Source organism: Sphaerodactylus townsendi, linkage group LG04 (genome assembly GCF_021028975.2).
Source record: "Sphaerodactylus townsendi isolate TG3544 linkage group LG04, MPM_Stown_v2.3, whole genome shotgun sequence".
NCBI lineage: Eukaryota > Metazoa > Chordata > Lepidosauria > Squamata > Sphaerodactylidae > Sphaerodactylus > Sphaerodactylus townsendi.
Window position 1 is genome coordinate 22,185,669 of NC_059428.1, and position 23,394 is coordinate 22,209,062.

A 23,394-nucleotide genomic window follows, 5' to 3' on the forward strand; every position below is an offset into this window, starting at 1 on the left:
ATTGCACAAGATCTTGTACAAGTGGGACTACATTAAGCGCACTGACATTTCTGCTTGTATATCACCAGATCGAAACCATTGTCCTGGATCAGTACTTTGGGGGTAATTTTAGTGCTATTAGAGCATTTGGAGAATATGGGCATCTGTTTCTATGGCCCCTTCCGCACATGCAAAATAATTAGTTTTCAAACCACTTTCACAACTGTTTGCAAGTGGATTTTGCTATTCCGCACAGCTTCAAAGAGCACTGGAAGCAGTTTGAAAGTGCATTATTCTGCGTGTGCGGAATGAGCCAATGTGTCAGTCAGTCATGTATGTACATACATGTAAAAGTATGCATAAAAATTTTTACAACTTCAATAAAAATTATCAGAACTTATTTTTGGAGCAGATTAAACGTGTTATGTAGTATAATAAGCCATTTAAACCATGCTATGGCCCCTTCCACATGCACATAATAATGCACTTTCAGTCCAATTTCACAATTGTTTGAAAATGAATTTTGCTATTCTGCACAGTAAAATCCAGCTGCAAAGTGCATTGAAAGTGGATTAAATTATTCTGCATGTGCGGAAGAGGTTTATGTTTTACTGCAATTGTTAAAAGATTTATGATTGCATCTACCCATTCTTACAAAGAATGCTAGAAAGTACCTTGCTCTAAGTAAGATTTGAGAATGATAGCACTTTAAGAGACCAACTAGATCTTTGGGATATAAACTTTTGAGAGTCCGTAGCCCCTTCATCAGAAAAAGTAGAAATGGAGATTTTTGAGCCTCAATTCCAGTGGCAGAGCGAGGGGGAACTGCGCCAGAGCATGCCTCCGTCTTGCACCCCTGCCACGCCCCCGCCACACACCCCTTGGCACTATGCTATTACTCAATTCCTACTTTTATCAGGAAGGGAGCTTTGACCCTCAAGAGCTTACACCCCTAAAATTTTGCTGATCTATAATATGCTTCTGGACTTGAATCTATATCTTTTACTGCAGAACAACTTGGCTATCTTTTGACATTCTCCTCAAAGTAAGACTTTTTATTTAGCAGGAGGGAATTGTTGGATCCAATTCTATAGCTAACCCTGAGGAAATGGAGATGTTGACCCGGGTTGGATCTTTCATTAGGGAAACTCAGACAGTTGTCTCAGGTGGAAGTTTCTGGCAATTGGCAACCTCCCATTCCACTCAGCCACTACTTCCACCACCTCTTTATGGCAACCAGCAGATATAATCCTCTTTGCTTTCTCTCCCTCAGCTCTCTTTGAACAAAGAATAGCAAACTGCATCTGCCCTGTAATGCTATCCAAACTCTCATGAAATTCCTTCCTTTCATAAACGTTTGGCTGTCATTTTGGTCGACTGAGCAACAAAGGTCATCGGCAGGGTTGCCAGAGCAACCAAAATGGTGATTTCAAAGGGGGTAACTGTGTTAATCTGTCATAACAAAATAAAGCAAAAAATATCAAAGCACGCAAACTGACAGTATCAGTTTTAATATGATTTTTCATGGGTCACAGCTCACCATCAGTCAGACAGCTGTCCAATGAAATGGGCTGTGACCCATGAAAGCTCATATTGAAAGAAATGTTTGTCTCTCAGTTCTTTCAGTTATCACTAGATTTTTTTTGTTTTAATTAATCACAGTGGAGGCCAAACTCTTGTGAGACGGAGAACTCTTGTTAGGGTTCAGGGAGCCATACAGGACATTTCCGTGTTACTAAATTGCATTTAAAGAAATTTGCAAGACAAGCGGGAAAGAGCATGAGTTGCTCCGGGAACAGAAGTAGCATAGTGGTTAAGAACAGGTGCATTCTAATCTGGAGAACTGGGTTTGATTCCCCACTCTGCCACTTGAGCTGTGGAGAACTAGATTATCTAGGGAACTAGATCAGCCTGTGCGCTCCAACCCACGCCAGCTGGGTGACCTTGGGCTAGTCACAGTTCTTACGAGCTCTCTCAGCCACACCCACCTCACAGGGTGTTTGTTGTGGGGGAGGGGGAGGGGGAGGAAAAGGAGATTGTAATCCCCACTGAGCCTCCTTACAGAAGAGAAAGGGGGGATATAAATCCAAACTCTTCCTCCTCCTCCTTCTCCTCGTCTTCTTCTTCTCCTCACATGAACATATGAAACTGCTTTCTACTGAATCAGACCCTTGATCCATCATAGTCAATATTGTCTACTAAGACTGACAGCAGCCCTCAGGGGTCTTAGGCAGAGGCCTTTCACATCACCTACTGCAGGGGTCAGCAACCTTTTACACTCAAACAACCATTTGGACCCATTTTCCACGGAAAAGAAAACACATAGAGCCGCAAATACTTTTGACATTTAAAATGAAGATAACACTGCGTATTTTAGTTTTTCACCTTTAAGCAGGGGAGGGGGCATGCAGTTGGCAGCCCCGGCCTGAGTTGGGCGTCGCTTTCTTCTCCCCCCCTTTGAAGGGGAGGGGTTTTTCCATGCTCTCCACTCCAGCGGAGAGCGTGCAGTTGGCGGCCCCGGCCTGAGCCAGGCACTGCTTTTTTCTCCCCTCTCCACATGCTCCCCAGTATGGGCAGCCACGCCGGGAGCTGCGCCACAAGTACAAAAGAGCCGTTTGCGGCTCGCGAGCTGCGGGTTGCCGACCCGTGACCTACTGCATGTTCCTTTTTAACTCGAGATGCTGGAGGTTGAACGTTGTTGTTGTTGTTGTTGTTGTTGTTGTTGTTGTTGTTGTTGTTGTTGTTGTTGTTGTTGTTAAACTTCATAGACCAATCAACCCCCGGAGGGCTCTGACCCTCAAGAGCTTTATGGCCTGCTAAACAGATGCTCTATCACTGAGTCATTGTCTTTTCCCATCATGGCAGCTCCTTGGTAGAGATAAAGTCAGAGGCAGAAGTGCAGGGAAGAGGTCATATGCAGGCAGTCTGGAGAGGTAGCCAGGGGTGCCATTTTTCTGTGATCATCCAGCGCTGAAAACTCACTTACTTGGTACAGGAAGTGTGGCTGTTGCACAAATGCACGTGTGCAGTTTGTTAGAGAGATCTAAAAACTACCAGTTTCATACAATCAATTCCACTTCAGTCTAATATGTACAGAGCTGTTGACTAAATGCACAAATAATCAGATTTAGTATAATGCAATTTATCACAAGTCAGCCAACTCTGAGAGTACTTTAATCTGGTGACTGGAGCAAGATATATGTTCTGCAAACCTGAAAAATGCAGAAAAATACATTTGGGGGGTGGAGATGAAAGGCCACAATGATAACAGGCCAGTAGCTTTAAGAAACAGATTGCATCGATGTTAGCAACTATAGTATTCCAGCCTTGGGTTTTGTGAGTAGAAGGCAGGGGAGAGGACAGGGCCCAATCCAGGCCTATTTTTGCCTTTGAGGGAAGACTCGTTGGTGTCAGGATTGGCGAGGGTTGTCAGTTGCAGGTTGGACATTTCCTGGAGATGTTGGAGTGGAATTTTAGGTGAGGTTGGGAGGGAGGGACCACATCTGAATATATGCCATAGAGCACACCCTCAAAAGCAATCATGTTCTCCAGGGGGACAGATCCCTGATGTCTGGAGATTAGTTGTAATTTTGGGAGATCTCCAGGTCCCACCTGGAGTTTGGCAAACCTTGGTCTGGCAGCAACCATTTTCAGTGTGGTGCAGTGGTAAGAGTTTCAGATAGATTAAGGTCTGGGAGACCCAGGTTTGAATCTCCATCTTGCTGTTGAAGCTCACTGGGTGATTTGGGGCCAGTCACATACTGTCAACCTAACCTACCTTGCAGGTTTGTTGGAAGGATAAAAAGGATGAGAGGGAAACAATGTGAGCATCTTTGGTCCCCAGGGTGATGAAAGATGGAGTGTAAATGAAGTAAATAAATGATAAATATAGCTGAAGGTAGGAGGCAGATAAAAGGTAGGTTAGTGAATGGCTGAGAAGGCACAAATGAAGCAGGGATAGAGGGAAAGAAAAGGGGTTGCCAGAAGGAGGAGAAAAGGAGAAAGTGTGGGGAGGGGGTACTGAGGAAAGTAAAATCCCCAAAGTCCTTGAGGGCTCCCGATTATGAAAGAGGACCTGGCCTAGGGGCCAACACCACTTAGCCAGGCCACTGTCCTAGTAGAAGATGTGGCAGAGAGGAGGAGCTAAAGATCAGAGGCATAGCTCCATGGGGGCAGAGGGTGCATGACGCACCGGGCACATGCCCCTGTGGGGGGGTGGTCAGGGCGTTCCAGGGCATGGCAGGGGCATTCTGGGGTGGGGTGGGGTGGGGGCAGAGGACACACTGGTACACCAGGCGCTTTTCCCCCTTGCTATGCCTCTGCTACAGATAGAGGGACAATTAAAAGTAGACTGGTTGTTAAGTGGGAAGGAGAGAAGGAAGCCAGAAAAGGGAAGCGGTTGAGGGGGCTTTCAGGAGAAGTACAGACGAAATGAGATGTCTCCCACAAATCCTTACAGGCTCCTGCTTCCACATTTACAACAGTCATAGTAGTTTACATATAAATCTTTCCATACCACTTATTTTGAGCCCAGGGAAAAGGCGAGCACTGACGTCAAGGTGCTTTGTGAAATCAGTACCCCAAAAGTACTGATTAAAAGCTCATCCTCTATTTTGGAATGAAATCTGTACAGTCTTTTTTAAAATGACGCTGTTATCATTTCATTTTCCAGCAAGAATCCTCCGCAGATTTAATGATCAGGAACATTCTTCTGATGCATGCTGGGAGATATGGCTGCAGGGTACAGACTACAGCAGACAGTGTGTCAGATGAGGCAGAACTTCTTGTTAGGGGTGAGTATGCTAATAACACAGTCTGAGGACACGATCGACATAAATTATCATACAAAGGCATTTAGATGCACCAGCTTTCGAGCATTTTCCCACTACGTGCTGAACTTGATTCTCTCTTTTAATTTTTTTTGTCTTTGGAAACAAGAACATGTGGTTAAAGTTTGCAGAGGTTGATGATGGACAGCCTGAGCACTGATTTAATTTTAAGGCTTTGGTTTTCAAAAAGGAAAAAGTGACTAAAGACTCAAATGGTTGGGTGAAATATAAATTATACAAATAATCTTGGCTCTACAAAAATATACTTAAAGATGTCTTTTCTTTTTTAGAAAATGGGGTTTTTTACTTGTCGAAAGCAGTTTGAGATACATAAAACCCTGAAATGACATGAAAAGGATAACCTAAAGGGGCAAAAGTCAAGACAGGGCTGCATCATTCAAAGCCTTGCTAGTTGACTCTTCTATGCAGGCCAAAGAAACATCAGTATTAACTCCCCCACTGCGTTACTGATTCAAGGTCATCAAGTGAGTTGAGATTTGAATCTGGGTCTTCCAGATCCTAATCTGAAATTCCATTCTTTACACAACATGACTTTCATATGGTAGCTGCTATGGAATAATAACAAGTAGTCAGGTCTGGGTTAGTCATGCAAGGTGCATGGTAGCAGGTTGCCTGGTGGTTGCTGCTGGACATGGCCCTGATGTGTCAAGAAGGAGGAGGGAGAGGAGAAGAACTAGTAATAGTGTTTATACCCTGCCTTTCTCTCCTGTGAGACTCAAGGCAGCTTTCAAACTCCTTTTCTTCCTCTCCCCACAACAAACACCTTGTGAGGTAAGTTGGGCTGAACAACTGTATCTAGCCCAAGGTCAACCAACAGGCATAATGTGTAGGAGCGGGGAAACCAATCAAGTTCATTAGATTAGATTAGAATCCACCGCTCATGTAGAGGAGTGGGGAATCAAAACTGGTTCTCCATATTAGAGTCCAGCACTCTGAACTACTATACCATGCTGGCCAAAACAGCCCTGGAAAGACCTCTCCCTCTTCCCCCACCTTTTACTGACTAAAACCAAGGCTTGAAGGCTAGCAGTACTGCTGTGGTTGCCTAGCAACCTCTCAATGGTAAAATGGTTGCAAAACTTTCAAGATGAAATATCTTTCCAACACTGGGAGTTATCACAGACTAAAAATATTAAATTTACAATCTGCCAAACATTGAGAGAGAACTGTTACAGAATGTTTTACAGTTGGTGTGTGACCCCAAAAGATATCATGAAGTTGAGTAAAAACCATAGTGATCTTAGCTGAAAAGGCCAAGAAGAAGTTGGGTCATTTTATCATATGTGGTGGACTTGTAAAAAAGTTAAAAGTACTGGTTAGATGTACATGTAAAAATGAAAAAAAAATTCTGAAGATCAATTTCCCGATCGATGCAAAGACAATGTTATTAAGTATCCTTTCAGAGAATTTACCAAAGTAACTTAAAGAATTATGATTCTATTTGCTAACAGCAGCTAGAGCAGTGGTGCCATGCTGGAAGGGGCTGATGGGAATTGTAGTCCATAACATCTGGAGTGCCAAAGGTTTGCCACCACGGAGCTAGAGTAACATTGGCATTCAGCTGCAAAGCTGAAAGATGTCCAAATACAGAAAACTGGGAGGAAAAATAAGAGTAGGCCACAGTGGCTAAATTAACAAATCTTGTAAATAGTCAAAACTTGAATTTGATGAGAAGTGGGAACTGTATTTTTTGTATGTTGCTGAATCATTTACCTTGAAATGTAATATTAGGATTCAAAAATAGAATCAGAGAAGCTGAATGAATATGTTGCTAGTTAAGACTATAAGTAATTGTTTATTTAATATACATAAATTGGTGTTATCTGTATAGAATGTTAGGGGAAAACTGGAAAGTGTTATCTCAAATTTACATCATATTTATATGATGTTGCAAATTAAGATCCATTGTATTTGTTTTATTTGTTATATGTATTACAATGTTTTGATGTTGTTTCTTTCATTTTATTTTTCTATGTGTGTTTTAATATTGTTAAAAATTAATTAAAAAAATTTTTTTAAATGGCCAGTGAGATAATAGCAGGCATTTGTTTCTTAAAGATACAGGTGCAAATTCTATTGGGGTGGGGCTTACCTCTCTGTTTTCTTCAGATTTCTCTGGAAACCTGGGGCTTACCTCGGGTTCATAGAAAGTTCTGTTCTGTTTGTTCATGATTCTCTATAAAATGTATAAATCTCTGCCAGTGTCCTCAGCTAGTCATCTTTGTCCTGATTAAAAGGTCCCAAATGCTTTAGCTATTCCAGATAGGAAAAGAGTTTTATTATGATGGTTGCCATTCTCTGCATCTTTTCCAGCTCTAAAATAGAGTGTTGCAAAGTGTTCCAAATAGGTCTCTACTGAGTCACTGTGATACTGTTTTTGTTTTCTTTTTGGCTACTTTCCTCCGCACAGAATTTGTACTGTTCACCTGCTCAATGCACAGTAACCCAGCCATAAGAAAGCACTGCAGCCCTAGCGCTGCCGTTGAATCGTTCTTCCAACCCGTCTACATTCCTGACGCGTCTTTCCCCATTTTTGTTGTTGTTTACAGTTTTACAAAGAAGTGAGACTATTTCTGCCCCAGTGCTTGCTCTGCCTGCTCTTCTTTGAATGTCAGCGCCAATTGATTTTTTTTTAACAACTTGTCCAACCAACCAAGGCATTTGCACCGGGCCAAGTAAATTATGATGCTGGGATTCTACTTGTCTCTGTTTGTCAGGTTTCAGCTGGTGAGGCAAAACAAGCTTTGGTCCCTGTCAGTGAACAATTAGTTCAGTGCTTGGTGCTTATTCTGGAACAAATTTTCCCTACTGATTAGCATCCCCAGACCTGCCAGCTTTGATTTATTCAAGCATCTTGGCTGCCTCCCATGTATTTCAATTGGCATGAAATTAGACTAGGATTTTTTAAAAATAAAAATAAAAATAAAACTTGGTGGTTTTTCAATATAACCAGTAATCCTTATTACATTGGCAGTACTCCTGATTCCGTTCCCCAAACAGCATGTAAAGCAAATGTCATAATGCTGGACAACTTATAATGTCAGTGTCCAACACATTAATAATATGAATGGAAGGACAGTGAACTACCCAACACACACACGCTAGATAGCAAATTAACTTCCAGAGATGATGCCACTGATGGCTTTGCTCACTGTCTTGCCAACAACTTTCATGGTCAGAATCAATTGGCTGTTGTGGTTTTTCTGGGCTGTGTGGCCATGATCTGGTAGTTTTTGCTCCTAATGTTTCTCCCACATCTATGACTGGCAACCTTAGAGGTATGCCACTGGTCCATGGAGAGAAATACGACTCACTGCCACACAGCCAGAAAACACACGACAGCCAGCTTTGCCCGGTGTTTTCCAAAGCTTCTTCTCTACTCCAAGGAACTCTTGTAGTATCAGCCACATAGACCTTGAAAATTGCAGGACATTTTAGACAGATTCCAAATGTTACCAGCCAGACCTGAGAAGAGATGCAGGGGGCTCTTTTTAAGAAAGCAGTGCCTCTACCTGTCACATAAGAACATAAGAACTAGCCTGCTGGATCAGACCAGAGTCCATCTAGTCCAGCACTTGCAGTGGCCCACCAGGTGCCTTTGGGAGCTCACGTGCAGGATGTGAAAGCAATGGCCTTCTGCTGCTACTGCTGCTCCTGAGCACCTGGTCTGCTAAGGCATTTGCAATCTGAGATCAAGGAGGATTGGTAGCCATAGATCGACTTCTCCTCCATAAATCTCCCCTATAGAGTATCCTAGCAGTGCCTGCTAAAGATGGACACCTTTTTGTGTATTGGCTCAGTGGTACCAACAGGGTAAAACCTGCCTGGGCACATCTCTCTGTCAGTTATTGAAATACACAACAGCCAGCCTCACTTTTTTAAAAAAAATGGTCAGGAAAGACAGTGCCTAAGCCTGAGAACCAGTCCTCACCCTGGACTACAATGCAGCTGTCTCCAATATGTTAAACGAGCACCATCAAGGTTTCCTTTCAGTTATTGTTCAGTGCACTAATCCTATCTTCACATTTTCTGACTAACCTTCAGAAAATACTACCTCCATCTGCATTGCTATCATCCCAGAACTGTAATTGTATAAGTTCCTCCCTAAAACTAATCATCTTCAGATGTTCCTCATGCTTGAGAACAAGAGCTGCCTTGGTTCTGGGAAGATGGGTCACTTAATGTAACCTAGGGACCCGATTTTCTTTATAACTAGACTGTCCACCTGTCATTAGCTGTTCACTATTTCCTGGATTATGTTCTGGTCTAGAAATACTGTTCCCAGCACTGTCTTTTTACTTCACTTCTTTGGAACTCAGTGCAGATGTTGACCTCTGCTTTCTTGGACCTTTCTGCTCCAAGATAAGGTAATTATCACCTCTTTCCCCCAAAAAAATCCCAATCTATCCCAAATCTTTCCCCTCAACACTTGCTAAATCTTAGGATTGTGTAAAATGCTTGTGCGGTTGATATTATTGATGTAAGTTTATTATTTTCTTCTTTTTAATAAAACTTGTTAAAACTTTATTCCTGACTCCTATGGATTTCTATGGAGAAAAAACAGGTTAAAAAGATCTCAGTTGCCCTTCTCACTGAGCTAGGTCTTCCCTCACTAATTTCCTACTCTAAAAGAGGCAAACCTTGGGGTAACACTAAGGTGCCCTTTCAGTTCCTGTGGGATGCTGTGTAGCTTTCTGGACCTTACCACTGAATTCTGCCAATCCTGAGCATGCTCATTGCTCAAGTATGAAGTAAACTGTCCCTTGAACTGAATGGTAAGGAAATATTAGGCAGATTCTATCAAGCTGTCTTTGGGGAAAGCTTGTCTGCCATTACTCAGTAGTGTAGAGGGCTGAAGTGGAAGGGAATGGTGATGAAAGCTATATAATGCTATTTAGCATTGATCAGGGTTATCAATGTACATATCCTTCACATTCTTGAGAATTATGTTTTGCATTATGCTTGGGAGATGTAAGTCATCCTGGAGGCTAGCTCTATAACAAGGCAATGTGAGAAGCATCTACCATCATTTCATATGGTCAAACATGAGTTCCTAGAATCAAGGAGTTGGGAGGGATCGGTGCATCCCTGACAATGTTCATTCAACTGCTGCTTGGAGACTGGCAGTGAGGGGGAGCTCACAGCCTCCTTAGCCTCTGTACTTACTGGCCATTGTGAGAACTATGGAGAATTGTGATCATTTTGTCAATGCAAAATGATGCACTACAGGGCTGGAATGAGGGGGAACTGTGCCCAGGGAACAGGTGCGCCCTGTGCCCCTGCCACACACCCCTCTGCCCCAGAATGCCCCTGGAATACTCCGCCAAGCCCCCAGCACACACCCAGTGCATTGCACCGCCACTCCCTTGGTGCTACGCCACTGGTGCATTATCTTGCAGAGTACCACAAAATCACACCACTTAAAGGAAAGGTTTTATATGTCCCTAACCTTCAGGTCTTCTTTGTAACTTCAAATTTTGACCCAGAACCACTCTTAAGTGTCCATCCTTCTTCTGGGGTTGTCCAACAAAATAGAGAGTGACTTCCTTATTTTCATTCTACAGCTTACAAAGACAGTACATTTTTCTTTCATGTCAGGACCATGATGGAATGGTTGCTTATGAGGTTTGCCCAAAAGGAACTTTATTATCTGAGCTCTTCCAGTCTGAAGTTTTCTTGATTTGGTTTGCAAACTTTGTTCATGGAATATGAAACCCAACAAATAATTGGCATTGGTGTATGGCATCGCTGTGCCCTCCGTTGCTGGCAATATTACAGACTCCGCCACCATAACCTATCCATCAGCTGGAGATGCTATAGCAAATGATCACAACCCATTTCAGAGCATTCCGCTTAAATGCTTTATCTCTAAAGGATGTTGCTGCTGCGGATCTCTCTTCTTCTCTGTCTGCCTCTCTCTCCCTCTCTCTCTGTTCCTCTTTTTCTTCTTTATTTCTCTCTCTCACACACACACACACAGAGTTTCTCCCTCTCCAGAAGTACATTGCATGGCAGCTTCTCCATTATTCCAACAAGTTTGCTGTCAAGTTCCTGACAGGTATAATCTTTTAGTCTATATGGGGCTTAAATTGAACATTGCATCACTCTGTCTAGTGACATCTATTATGATTGAGATTGTAAAATGAACGACGATGCAAAAAAAGAGGCTGCCAATGTCTTATACAGAAATGCCACTGGTACATTACAAAGCAAATCTTTGACTTACAAATCTGTACTGTTACCACCACCCAGTTACGTAGGTATAGACTTTTTATGGAATGGGTTCAGGGGTGGGGCCATGCCCCCCACCCCTGGGGGCATGGCCACACCTCCCCAAGCCCTACCCCCTGCCTCAGTGCTTATAAAAGCAGCTCTCCAAGGCCAGGGACAACAGACTCCCCTGCTCCTGCCCCACCCTCCCCAACCCCAACCCCACTGGCTGAGCTCCCAACTGGCAGCTGGCAGTCCCTTCTGCCCTCCCCTCCAGGCAGAGGCGTAGCTAGGGGAAATGGAGCCAAGTGCAACATCTGAGTTTAGCGGGGGGGGGAGGCGCATGGGCAGCCACTGTGATGCTAGAATCCATCCCCAAACAGCATCACTTTCAATGGTGTTTAAACTAGGGAGCCCAGATTCTCCTTTTAAATCCACCTTAAAGGGAGAATCTGGGGTCCCAAGTTAAAACAACATTGAAAGTGATGCTGTTTGGGGGTGGATTCTCCCCCACCCTGAAACAGCATCACTTTCAATGTTTAAACTGGGGACCTCAGATTATCCCTTTAAATCCATGCCGAAGGGGGTGGATTTAAAAGGAGAATCTGGGGAAATTTGGGGGATGCCTTCTGTCAGGGGTGCAATTGTTAATCTAGCAGCACCAAATATTCAGAGTATCTTTAGGAGACTCTCCTGATGATACCACCCAGGTTTGGTGAACTTTGGTTCAGGGGGTCCAAAGTTATGGACCCTCAAAGGTGTAGCCCCCATCTTCTATTAGCTCCCATTGGAAACAATGGGGGATGGGGCACCCCCTTTGGGAGTCCATAACTTTGGACCCCCTGAACGAAACCTCACCAATCCTGGGTGGTATCAACAGGAGAGTCGCCCAAAAAAACCCCTGAAATTTTGGTGCTGCTAGCCTAAAAAAATGCACCCCCTGCAGGTCAAAAACTGAAAAAATACAAAAAATACAAATGGGGGGAGGGGCTTCAGACATGTAATGCGGGGGTTGAACCTGGGGAAACCCCCTTACCTACGTCCTTGCCACCACTCCAAATTCATAAAGTACCCCAGAGCTTCTTTCCTTCTTCTCTTGTTTAAAAAAATGGCACATTATCACTTATTTTTCAAGGTGCTGTTCTAGTTGATAAAAAAATAAAATAACCTTTGCCTTTTTATCTCACATGTTTGTGAGCAAAAGAAAAGGCCTTCTCTAGCATCATGATTCATTGATTCATCCTGAACAGTCATGTGATCTCTAATTATTTTCTTCATTATTATTTCTCGTTGCCTCTGATGTTCCATTAATGGTTCCACTAATTGCTAACAATGTCACAGATCAAAGACAGCCATCCCCCTTGTTAACAGCAAGGGGTAATATTTCAAATGAAATAAGTGCTTCAGGTCTTATGTGGACATCTTTTTTTTTTACTTGTAGTAGAAGTACATGCGAAAGCCAGTTTGGTGTACTGGTTAAGTTGTCAAACTAGGACCTGGGAAATCCAAGATCAAATCCCCACTCCCATCATGGAAACTTGAGCCAGTCACACACTCTCAAACCTGACCCTAAATGGGAGACCTCCAAGGAATATCAGGGTCATGATGTGGAGGCAGGCAATGGCAAACCACCAGGCTAGCACAATCTCATCAGATCTCAAGATCTATTCAGAGTTGTTATTGGGTAGTGCTGTGACAGGAGACTCTCAAGTAAGCCTAGGGTTGCTATTGCAGAGGCAGGCAATGGCAGACCACTTCTGAAAAGCTCTTGCCTTGAAAAACCTTTGGGGTCACCTTAGGTCAGCTGCACCTTGATGGCACTTTCCTCCAGCAAAAGTTGTGGATAGTATCCTGAGGCTGGTGAAAATTCCTTCATCCTAAATTATCCTCCTCTATCTTAAGTGGCTCCTCTATTGGACTCCTTTAAGCTGGAGAAAGCCTCCTTTGGCTGGAGGAAGGCTTCACATTTTGCTTAGACGAATGTTAGGATACCTGTACCAGTAATGGGGATGCCTAGATCTTCTCCAGAAGAATCTCAGATTACTGGACATCAGTCTCACTCATTTCAGGTAGACACATGATAGAATCTTTTCCTATGATTGCATCATTCCAAGTGCACCTGGGGAGATACACGAGTAAAAGCTACTCTCGTTAGCCTCTGCTTGTACATTCAAAAATTTCTTCCATGTCAAGAAGAGCACTAGTGGTAAGCTTCTTACCTGCAGTGTTCTCCTGATGGAAAGATGCTTTCAGACAAGCAATCCCTCATATGTATTCTAAGTTAATGCAGCTGAAGGGAAACACTACTGTGAATTTTTGAAAGGTGCAGTGTAAATCCACTCTGATAACTGAATGGCCTCGGAGATCCTCAGTAAGCTATTTTATTGCCACCTACTGGGCAAGGAAATAATCACAGTTCCTGGATCTATAGACTCCCCCACTCAATCCAGTCCTCAGGGAGGAGGTCTGGGGTTCCAATAAAACCTCCCTCAGAATTGTAACATTTAAGGTAATTTCACAGTACATTCTATAATCATCTATGACCAACACAGCACATTTTCATTCTTTAAGACCACTACATTTTCATTCTTTAAGACCACTACATGGCATGGTGTAATTGGGTGTTGTCACCATCTCTGGGTGTTGTCACCAAGTCTGGATCACTCAAGGAGTGCCCAGGGTGGTAGGCACTCCCCTTCCTTAAATCAGATACTGATAAATGCTTAACCAGTGATTTGGAATGGGGCTGTGGCTCAGTGGTAGAGCATCTCCTTAGGATGCAGAAGGTCCCAGGTTCAATCCCTAACATTTTTAGTTAAAGAAATCAGGTGGCAGGTAATGTGAAAGATCTCAAGCTAAGACCCTGGACAGCTGCTGCCAGTCTGAGAAGAGAATACTGATCTTGATGGACCCAAAGGTCTGATTCACTATAAGGCAGCTTCGTGTATTCATTTGTTCATATGTTCAGTGGCAAATGAAACAACTGTCCTCCATGATTTCTGAAGGAACTGGCTACCGAGCCTACATGAGGTGAACAATCGCTGTTGATCCAGCTAATTGGTTACTCAGCAGTCCAATAGTTACATAAAGAAGGGGTGTGGTGATTACCATTATCTAATGATAAGAATAATTTGAGTAAGAACAGTTGTATAGGGCAAGTGGGCTCTCCCTAGTTGGAGGTCTTGAATCAGACACTGAGTAGCCACCTGGCAGGAAAGCTCTAGCTTTGGATGGCTTACACTAGGCAGAAAACTGGACTAGATGGTCTGTAGGGTTTTCCCCAATATAAGCTTTGTTTTTCAATGGACTTTAACAATGCCATCCTGTAGATCAGGGATCTTATGGAAGAACTTAGAATTTAATTGGTGTCAGGGGCAAAGGGATACTGAGTTGGATTCTGTAACTCCCCTTCACCAAGTTTTCCTTCAAACGCTTTTTTTCTCCATCAAAAAAAAAGGCACTGCAACAGAAGAAGTCTGTTTCCCTTGGAGGAAGGCTTAGCAGAATGTAATCATATGATACTACTTAGAAGGGAGTATGGGATCCAACCCAGTGGATTTTGCTGACATAAGAGTCTGCTGCTCCACAAACTCCCTGAATGAGACGTCCAAGATGGAATCCAGGCAGGTGTTATGGTTCCTCCAGCATTAGTCCTGGATTCAGCTCGGTAAAGCTGAGCATAGCGGTTGATTCATGATTGCCATGGCAACTACGGGGTTTCTCAGTATGTCAAGGTGTACCCCTGTGGCAGGCAAGAGACTCAGCTTGATGTTCTCTGCAGGGCAGGATGCTGGTAATGATGTTAGAGAGGGTAAGTGTGGCCCCATTGTCATAAACATACTCTTACTCAGCACATTGGATTAAAGCTGTGAAAGCATGGGAACCAGTTAAAGTGACCCACCCCTGGGAAATTAATAAATCCAATTATTTTCTAGGATACTGAGGGCATTTACTTGTTGATGCTTTGCCTTTCTGTCATGAGGCTAACGCGTAAATTGAGAGTATAATGAATAAATTAACAATCTCCCTACCTTCTTTGACACAATTGCGCTACCTTCTTTGACACAAATGTGGCTTGCTTGTCAGGCAGCCAACCTAGCTGTCCCAGAATAAGTGTTTTTGAGGTATCAAAGGGGCACCTAGGGGATGGGGAAGAGCAGAAAAGAAATGGTGTTATGAGCCTCCTTATACATCTGCTCCTTGGATCTGCGTCAGTAAAAATATCATTTAAGCTTCACAGTTTGTAATAATATATTCATGTCCACCTGTATTACTTTATCCCTCCCCTTCTCAGATGAAAAGTGTATTCATGGAAATGAAAATCCAGCTTTCATTATAGAAAATAATGTATGCAGTACACAGAAATTGGATATCTACCATATGTCAAATGAGCTTAAGGATCAAAAGGCTGTCTAGAAACTGAAGGCGGCTTTAAAAGGGTTAAAAAGAATATCCTATTGAGTGAATGAAGGAAAGCTTTGGGCTTAATCCAACATAAACATCCTCTTCACTAGCTGCTTTGAAATCAATAAAAGCGACAGAAGAACTCAACAATGTTTAAATTATTGTCAGTGAAATGACACTCATGCAAAATTCATTTTTTTTCTCAATAAAATGTGCATCAAAGAATTTCCTGTTTCTCTTTTACTAGGTGGAGGATCCTCTGTCTACCTTGGGATGTGGCCCCTCTAATTTATGAGAGTAATGATGTTTCAGCCTGTTAGATTTTTAATAGACTTTTAGACTTGCTGGTCAGCCAAGAGTTGTAAAGGCCAGTAAATGTTATTTTCAGCAACATTCTTTGTTTTTAGAAATGCTGGTTTTGAGGTAGCCATCAAAAGAATTCCCAGTTGTCAACAACTTCCTGCTTTCTATGACGTCCATTAAGAGGAATGTGAAACAAGATTTGACCAGATGCCCCCTCTTCACAGCATTTGCCACAGGGGGTAGATGAAACAATGAACTGGCATCAAAAGACCAGTGGTAGAATGTTGTTTTATTTTTCCTGCCCAACTATTACAGTTCTCATTTCTGTTTTCTGAGCAGCTCATGCCCACCATTTTCTGCCACTTCAGGATTCTCCATTGCACCCACCATTTGCAGAATGCTCCCATGGACATTTGCTCTGCTTACATCGCACTCACCAATAATTTCAGTGTTAAAAGTACAAGTATAAAGTTAGTTTTGACTGCCAATGCTGTGCACGTTTTTCCTTTTTTAAAAAAAATGGGATATCTTCAAAGCTACGCAAATTTGATATGAGAATCGCAGCAGATTCTCATATCTTGTCTTCATAGCTTCGAAGACTTCTCATTGAAAACAAAAAAGTGTGTGGAATCTGCAGTCAAAACTAACTTTATTCATGCATTTTGGGCCCCTTCCGCACACGCAAAATAATGTGTTTTCAAACCACTTTCACAACTGTTTGCAAGTGGATTTTGCCATTCCGCACAGCTTCAAAGAGCACTGAAAGCAGTTTGAAAGTGCATTATTCTGCATGTGCGGAATGAGCCCTTAACACTGAAATTGCTTGTGGATGTCATGCAAGCTGAGGATATGTCCGTGGGAACAGTTGGGGGACAAAAGAACCATTTCCCCCCTGAAATGCTTTTTCCCCCTGTGCTAGAGGGACAAAAACAATCCAAAATGGTTCTTTTTAAAATGTCTGCAAGACATTTTATTTGTGTTGTGCAGAGTGGGCCATGAGCTATACTTGAGCGCCACAGAGACTCAGGTCTGGCAATAGTATCCATATAGTTATGTAAACTGTCCTCCAGGCTACTGAGAACATCCCCAAAGACCCGAGGCACATTAAAGACAAACAGCTTTATTGTGGCATGAGAATGCTGAACATCGTAAACTGATGATCTTTTTAGCATAGTACCCAGCAGGAGAGATATAGCTCTTCCCAGTTTGTAGTTCTTTTCTAGTTTGCACATGCAATAAAATGAAAACCAGCAAACAATGTATTTTGTAGTTCACTGTACTGCATGGAGCTAATAAACTAATTCTTTTCACAGATTATCTGTAGGAATGGCTGTAAAATTGCTGTACTAAAATTGTAGAGGCTGGCATTAGGAATAGCAAATCTTTCCTTTTTAAATTGTCTGTTCTCCTTTTTTTGTATTTGGTTGTATCGTGAAGAGGGTCATGTAATTTTCATATGCCATGTATATCCAAGTTGCATTTTGGGTGACACTCATTTATCAATGTGCAAATAACATTGGAAAATGTTGTTATTGTATTTGGCAAGGTGTGGGGGAGTGTTTAGTGCAATGATTCCAGAAGAAAGGGAATCACAAGGGAGAAACTAAATCAAAACAGGGATTTTCAAATTGAATCAGCAGTGAGGAGAAAGGCATAATTGTCCTTGGCTGACGTTCTGTTTATTCTCAGACTAAAATGGTCGTTCTCAAACGGATTCTTGCATGCAGGCATTCCAGTGGGGCAGTATGTTCATATGCATCAAAATGTGCCCACAAGTTATGATGGTGACTGTCAATGCAAGCAGGCTTACATCTTTCAAAGCCCAATGAACTCTAGGATTGTGCTGTATAGGTCTAAGCAATAGTAGGATGTTGTCTGGTTCAATTAAAACTAGTTAACTCTGTGTGTGTGTGTGCGCGCGCATGTGCATACACACAGAGAGACACATAATGCAGGGGTCCTCAAACATTTTGAGTCTATGAGTACATTTGGAATTCGGACACAGCATGGTGGAGGCAGCAACAAAATGGTGGCCATAAAATGGCTGTCACAAGAGGTAGAGCCAGCCATCAAATGATTGCCACAGCTTAGGTTCTGTAACCTGGTGTAGATTCATGTGCAGTTGTGGCAGCTGCTGCCAAAGCATCATTTAAAAAATCTGCCAATCAAATTCCCAGAAGCCAATCAGAAGTCTTGTTGGGCAAAAGTCTTACCTGGTCTTACATACTAGCTCAGGGGTAGGGAACCTGCGGCTCTCCAGATGTTCAGGAACTACAATTCCCATCAGCCCCTACCAGCATGGCCAATTGGCCATGCTGACAGAGGCTGATGGGAATTTATTTATTTATTTATTTATTTATTTATTTATTTTATTTATTTATTTATTTATTTATTTATTTATTTATTTATTTATTGTTTCGATTTATAAACCGCCCCATCCCCTGGGGGCTCTGGGCGGTGAACAACATTCACATATACAATTAATTAAATGGCTAGCAACTATATAATACTAAAATCCATTAAAAGCTACTTAAAAACAGCGGTTTGTATCATAATAGGTGCCCTATTATGGCCAATTCAATTAAGATCACCCCAGTAAAAAGAAAAGGGAGGGGTCAGGATCCTCTCTGGGAGGATAATAGGTGGTAAAGTGCATCAGATGGTATGTGCAAAAAGATGCAGGGGGGAAGGAGAGGGGGGGAGGGGGAAGGCCACTCAGCGACCGGACACTCCAAAGGCCCCGTGGAACAACTCGGGCTTACAGGCCCTGCGGAACTCACCAAGGTCCCACAGGGCCCGGACAGCTGGATGAAGAATGTTCCACCAGGCTGGGGCCAGGGTCAGAAAGGTCCTGGCCCGTGTGGTCGCCAGCCGCATCATCGCAGGGCCAGGAACCGCCAGCAAATTGGCCTCTGCTGATCGCAGAGGTCGAGTAGGGGCATATGGGGTAATGCGGTCTCTCAGATACGAGGGTCCCAGGCAGCGTAAGGCCTTAAAGGTTAAAACCCACACCTTGAAGATGATTCGGAATTCCACTGGAAGCCAGTGCAGCTGGCGCAGCACAGGTTGAATATGATCACAGAAGGCGCCCCCTGTGAGCAAAGGCTAAGCAGCTGCATGTTGGACCAGTTTCAGTTTCCGAATCAGGAGTGCGCTAAGGGAAGGCCCGCGTGGAAGCGAGTTACAATAGTCAAAGCCTTGGAGGTGACCCGGGTTGCATGGATCACAGTGGCCAGAGTCTGCCTGAGAGAGGAAGGGGGCCAGCCGCCCGGGCCTGCCGAAGATGGAAAAGAAATGCAGTCCGAAGGTTACCAAAGGGGCCACCTGGAGTCTCCATTGAAAGAGATCGAATCCAGGTGGGACCCCCCCAGACTGCGGACAGAGGGGCCGGGCGCCTAAGCATGGTCCCCCTCCCACTCCAGCGGCTGGAAATCCCCTGCCTCCCCCTTGTGGCCCAGCCAAAGGATCTCCGTCTTCGATGGATTCGGGGTTTCCAGCCCTGCTCATGCTGTAACCAACCAGCGATTCCGCCTCCAAACCTAATGCTGTAGAGGCTGCAGGGGCCGTGACAGCTCCCCCTCCATTTCCAACAAGAGATGAGCCTGAGTGTCATCAGAAGCCGTACTGAGTGACAGATCAGCCCAAAGCTCCGTACCAGCTGAGCAAGTGGTCGCATATAGATGTTAAATAATAGCGGGGACGAGGCGCTCCCCTGAGGCACCCCACATTGGAAGTGGGCACCTCCGAGGAGAGCTTTGAGGTCCCCGCATTCACACACCTCTGCTGTAGCAACGGTCCTGGAGAAGCAGCGAGCGCAATCCATTGGAAGGACAGTGCCCCGTATCCCCAGCGAAACTTGGCCAGGGCGGTGGAGTCAAAAGGTCATGATCGTAAGCCACATCAAGCGCTGCGGTAAAAGATCTAACAAAACCAGCAGGCCGCCGATCCATGCCTTTGGTCCCAGAAGCTGCATAACGGAGCGTATTCTGCTTGGACGGCGACGAGCAACCGTCTCCGTCCACGTACTCCAGCACGGAAGCTTGGGACTGGAAGGGGTCCAGCAAGGCCGATGTGATCATCCAGGGAAGCCCTGAAGGCTGCTCCAACACCCACTCCTCTCAATTGCACCTTCCCCAGAAAGCAGAAAGATTCAAGACGGGGCGGTAATTGGCCAGATCCCCTGGATCTTAGCGATGAATGTCTTTTCAAGAGTGGGCTGACCACTTGCCTCCCTTCAACCCATCCGGAAAAACTCACACTTGCTCAAAGGAGCTATTGATGATATTCAACAGATGAAGGAGCCCGTAGCTCAGCCCGGCAAGGTTTTAATAAGCCAGGAGGGGCACCCTTGAGGATCCAGAGGTGGCAGGTAGTGAGATCTAACAGCAACTGGCCCAGGGCCCTCCCAGTCAGCAGCGGCCTCCGGTGAGAGCAGGGAGAACTGGGTCAAACAAGGGCCGGAAGATCGGCAAGGGAGCCTCCAGTTCACCTCCATTGTAGTCCAAAGTGGAGGGAAGATCACTGCAAGGCGGCAAGCGGCGAGATTCGTTGTCTGCAAGAGAAGCAAGCTCATAAATGCCCTCACAGCTAATAGCCAATTGATGATTTACAGAGCCTTCCTCGATACAAGGGAGAGGTCAGGGACCGAATTATATGAAACAATTGTGCTGAGGCGTGAGCTAGCAGATCGCGAGAGAGGAGGAGAGAGAAAGAGTTTCGCCCGCCTCCTTGAAGTCGGCCATATCTCATGGAAGAGCTTTTCCATAAGCCGTCCTATAAGATGTTCGCGCGGCCCTCGGCGTCACGAGATTTCCTCCACACTTTCGCCGTCCAAGCCCGTCTGAGTGCCCGCTTTCATGTGGGCGAGGAGCTCCTCCCAGTATACCATGGAGCCGCCCGAGTAGCGAGGGGACGCGAAGAGGGCGCCTGGGCAACAAACATCGATGGCATCGGAAGAGCCCGGGAATACCAGTCATCCCAACCTGCTCATCGAAGGTGTGCCGGCAGGGGAGGCAGGGATCCCCGCGAGAGCATTCCAGGAAGCCAAAGTGGGATCGCATAAGTCTCCAGCGGGCTGGCATAAATCAGTCCGTTGCCTAGGCGGGAGTGTTGTGGCAGGATCCGAACCCGAACCATCAGAGGCGTAATGAGTGCCGGACCATGGCACTCTCATCGATAGAGGACACCACCATATCAATCCCTGCAGCCCGAAGACCAAATCTAGCTCTGTGACCGGCTTCATGGGTTGGGAGCCCAGTAATTCTCACTAAGCGAGAGGCCCAGTGTTGCTGCATGGATCACACTAGGTCCCAAGAGTAAGCTGCATCATCGAGACGGTGTCGAGCATGGACATTGAAGTCGCCCAAGACTATAGAAGTCTAGGGTACCGCAATGCCCAGTCTGCCACCACCTCCAGCAGCCGCGGCAGGCTGATACTCCCGGTGCGCTTAGGCGACCAGTACACACCAGGAGAACAGCCAACCTCTCCAAGACCAAATCCACTCAAAACCGACACATTCCATGCCAGAGATCTCTCCGGGACTGGGAGGCAGCCCTGGAAGGGGATAGAATCCGCAGGATGAACATTTGGGCCACCCCACCCCGGCCCCGGGTTCGTGACCCGGATCAGGAGCCGCATCGCGAAACCTGGGGGCGAGACCTTGCCACAAATTTGCTGCATCCTTCTGGTGGTCTCACCTTCGCGCACTCCAGGTCTCGGTGACACAAGCCAGGTCCATCTGCTGGCCTCCGAGAAAATCTCGGAGTATAGCGGTTTTATTATTAATGGACCTGGCATTTATCAACACCAGGGACGAAGCGGAGTATTCCTGAACCCTGCCATCCTCGTTCTTCGAGATAGGTTGGAGGTCAGAAGGCGAACGAGCATTCCCATATCTTGTCCGCCTTCTATAATCTGGCCACCGCCTACCGCTATATTTACCCCGCCCCATTACCACCGGGATTCCCAGTCCCAAAGCAGGCGCCCCCATTGTAGTTCCTGAACATCTGGAGAGCCGCAGGTTCCCTACCCCTGTACTAGCTAAAACCACATGGTAGGCACCAGAAAACGTGTTGTCGGGCACCATGACACCCACAGGCACCATGCTGGAGATGCAGATATATTGTAATGCAGTGAATCTGTCTTCCTTTAGGTCCTCCTGGGCCTCCTGGAGTAGTGATTGTTGAAGAAATCACTGAAACCACTGCAACCCTGTCCTGGACTCCTGGGGCAGACAATCACAGCCCCATCACCACCTATAACCTGCAAGCAAGAAGTCCGTTTTCTCTTGGCTGGCAGACTGTGAAAACAGGTGAGAGGGTATTTTAATTTTATTTTTTAAAGTCCTATTAATTGATACACATCAAACTGTGGTGGGGCATGAAATCACTCAGCTGTGGAGGCCTTTTGCCCAGGATTGGACTGTCAGAAAAAGACCAGCCGTGGGAAGGGAAATGGTGCACGCAAAATGCACTTGAGAGCATCAGCAGAACGATAAAGGACAGACTTTTCGGAGTGATGACAAATAAAGCAAAAGGAAAGCTACCAGGAAAATAGGTTGTGTTGAGAGTGTTTTCACAGGAGGGTGGTGATGGAGAAATGCATGTCTCCTGCAGCAGCAGAGAACTGCATGGAAGCAGGCAGAGATGGTACCCTCAAACCCGGTCCCCGTGGCTCCTGCTGCTCTTTCCCTCCCCTCCCCTTTCCCCGCCTTCTTTTCCTCTACTTTATCAGCACCAAAGCACTTATGTGAAAGCAATTACAAGGGGAAGGTTGCCAACTCTTGCTTGGGAAATACCTGGAGATTTGGGGGGGGGGGGTTTGAGCCTGGAGAGGGTGGGTTTGTGGAAGGGAGGGGCCTCATTAGGATATGATACCATAGAATCCATTCTCCAGGGGAACTGATCTTGATCAACTGGAGATCAGTTGCAATAGTGGGAGATTTGCAGGTGCCAGTTGGGAGATTTGCAGGTGCCACCTGGAGGTTGGCTACACTAAGCACAGGGTCTTCCCACAATCTGGAAACTGCCCCTTTCTCTTCCATTTATGGGAAAACGGCATGTTAAAAGGGGTATAAGGGGATGGGGAATCTGGAGCACAGTTTTGTCATTTTGATAGTCGAGCTTACCTTAACGTAAAAGTAGCCCTGTACAAGCACTACGTCATTACTGATTCATGGTGTGACATCACATCACGTTTACTAGGCAGACTATATTGATGGGATGGTTTGACATTGCCTTTCACAGTCATCTATACTTGACCCCTGCAAGCTGTGTACTCATTTTACTAACCTCAGAAGGTTGGCAGGCTGAGTCAACCTTGAACCAGCTACCTGAAACCAATTTTCATCAAATTTCAAGTCCTGAGAAGAGCTTTGACTGCAGTGCCCTTCAGTTCATCCTTTGAGTCAGATCAATAGAGGCTGTCCTTTGTTCCAGCTCAAAGGAGAAAGCCCCAGGAGGCCCCCAGATAGTTGTGATGATGAGCATGATGTTGAGAGGAAGTTTCCCCAAAATATTGGGGCGTGCTGCCTTCCTTTGAGGAACAGTACCCTTTGTGGAAGCTGCTGAAAATATCTCACTTGCCTGTAGAAATAGACACAGAAGTAGGGACCAAACATTTGGCAGTCCCAAGTGGATTGCTATATTC

General features: G+C 45.0%; 1 protein-coding gene across 1 annotated transcript in view; it reads left to right on the top strand.

Annotated features, from left to right (window-relative positions):
- CNTN5 (contactin 5) overlaps positions 1–23,394 on the top strand; it is a 934,675-nt gene that overhangs the window by 847,465 nt on the left and 63,816 nt on the right. Inside the window, exons 16-17 of the mRNA XM_048492765.1 lie at positions 4,652–4,772; positions 21,899–22,057. Of these exons, the coding sequence (XP_048348722.1) occupies positions 4,652–4,772; positions 21,899–22,057 (280 nt within the window). The remainder of the gene's footprint in view (positions 1–4,651; positions 4,773–21,898; positions 22,058–23,394) is intronic.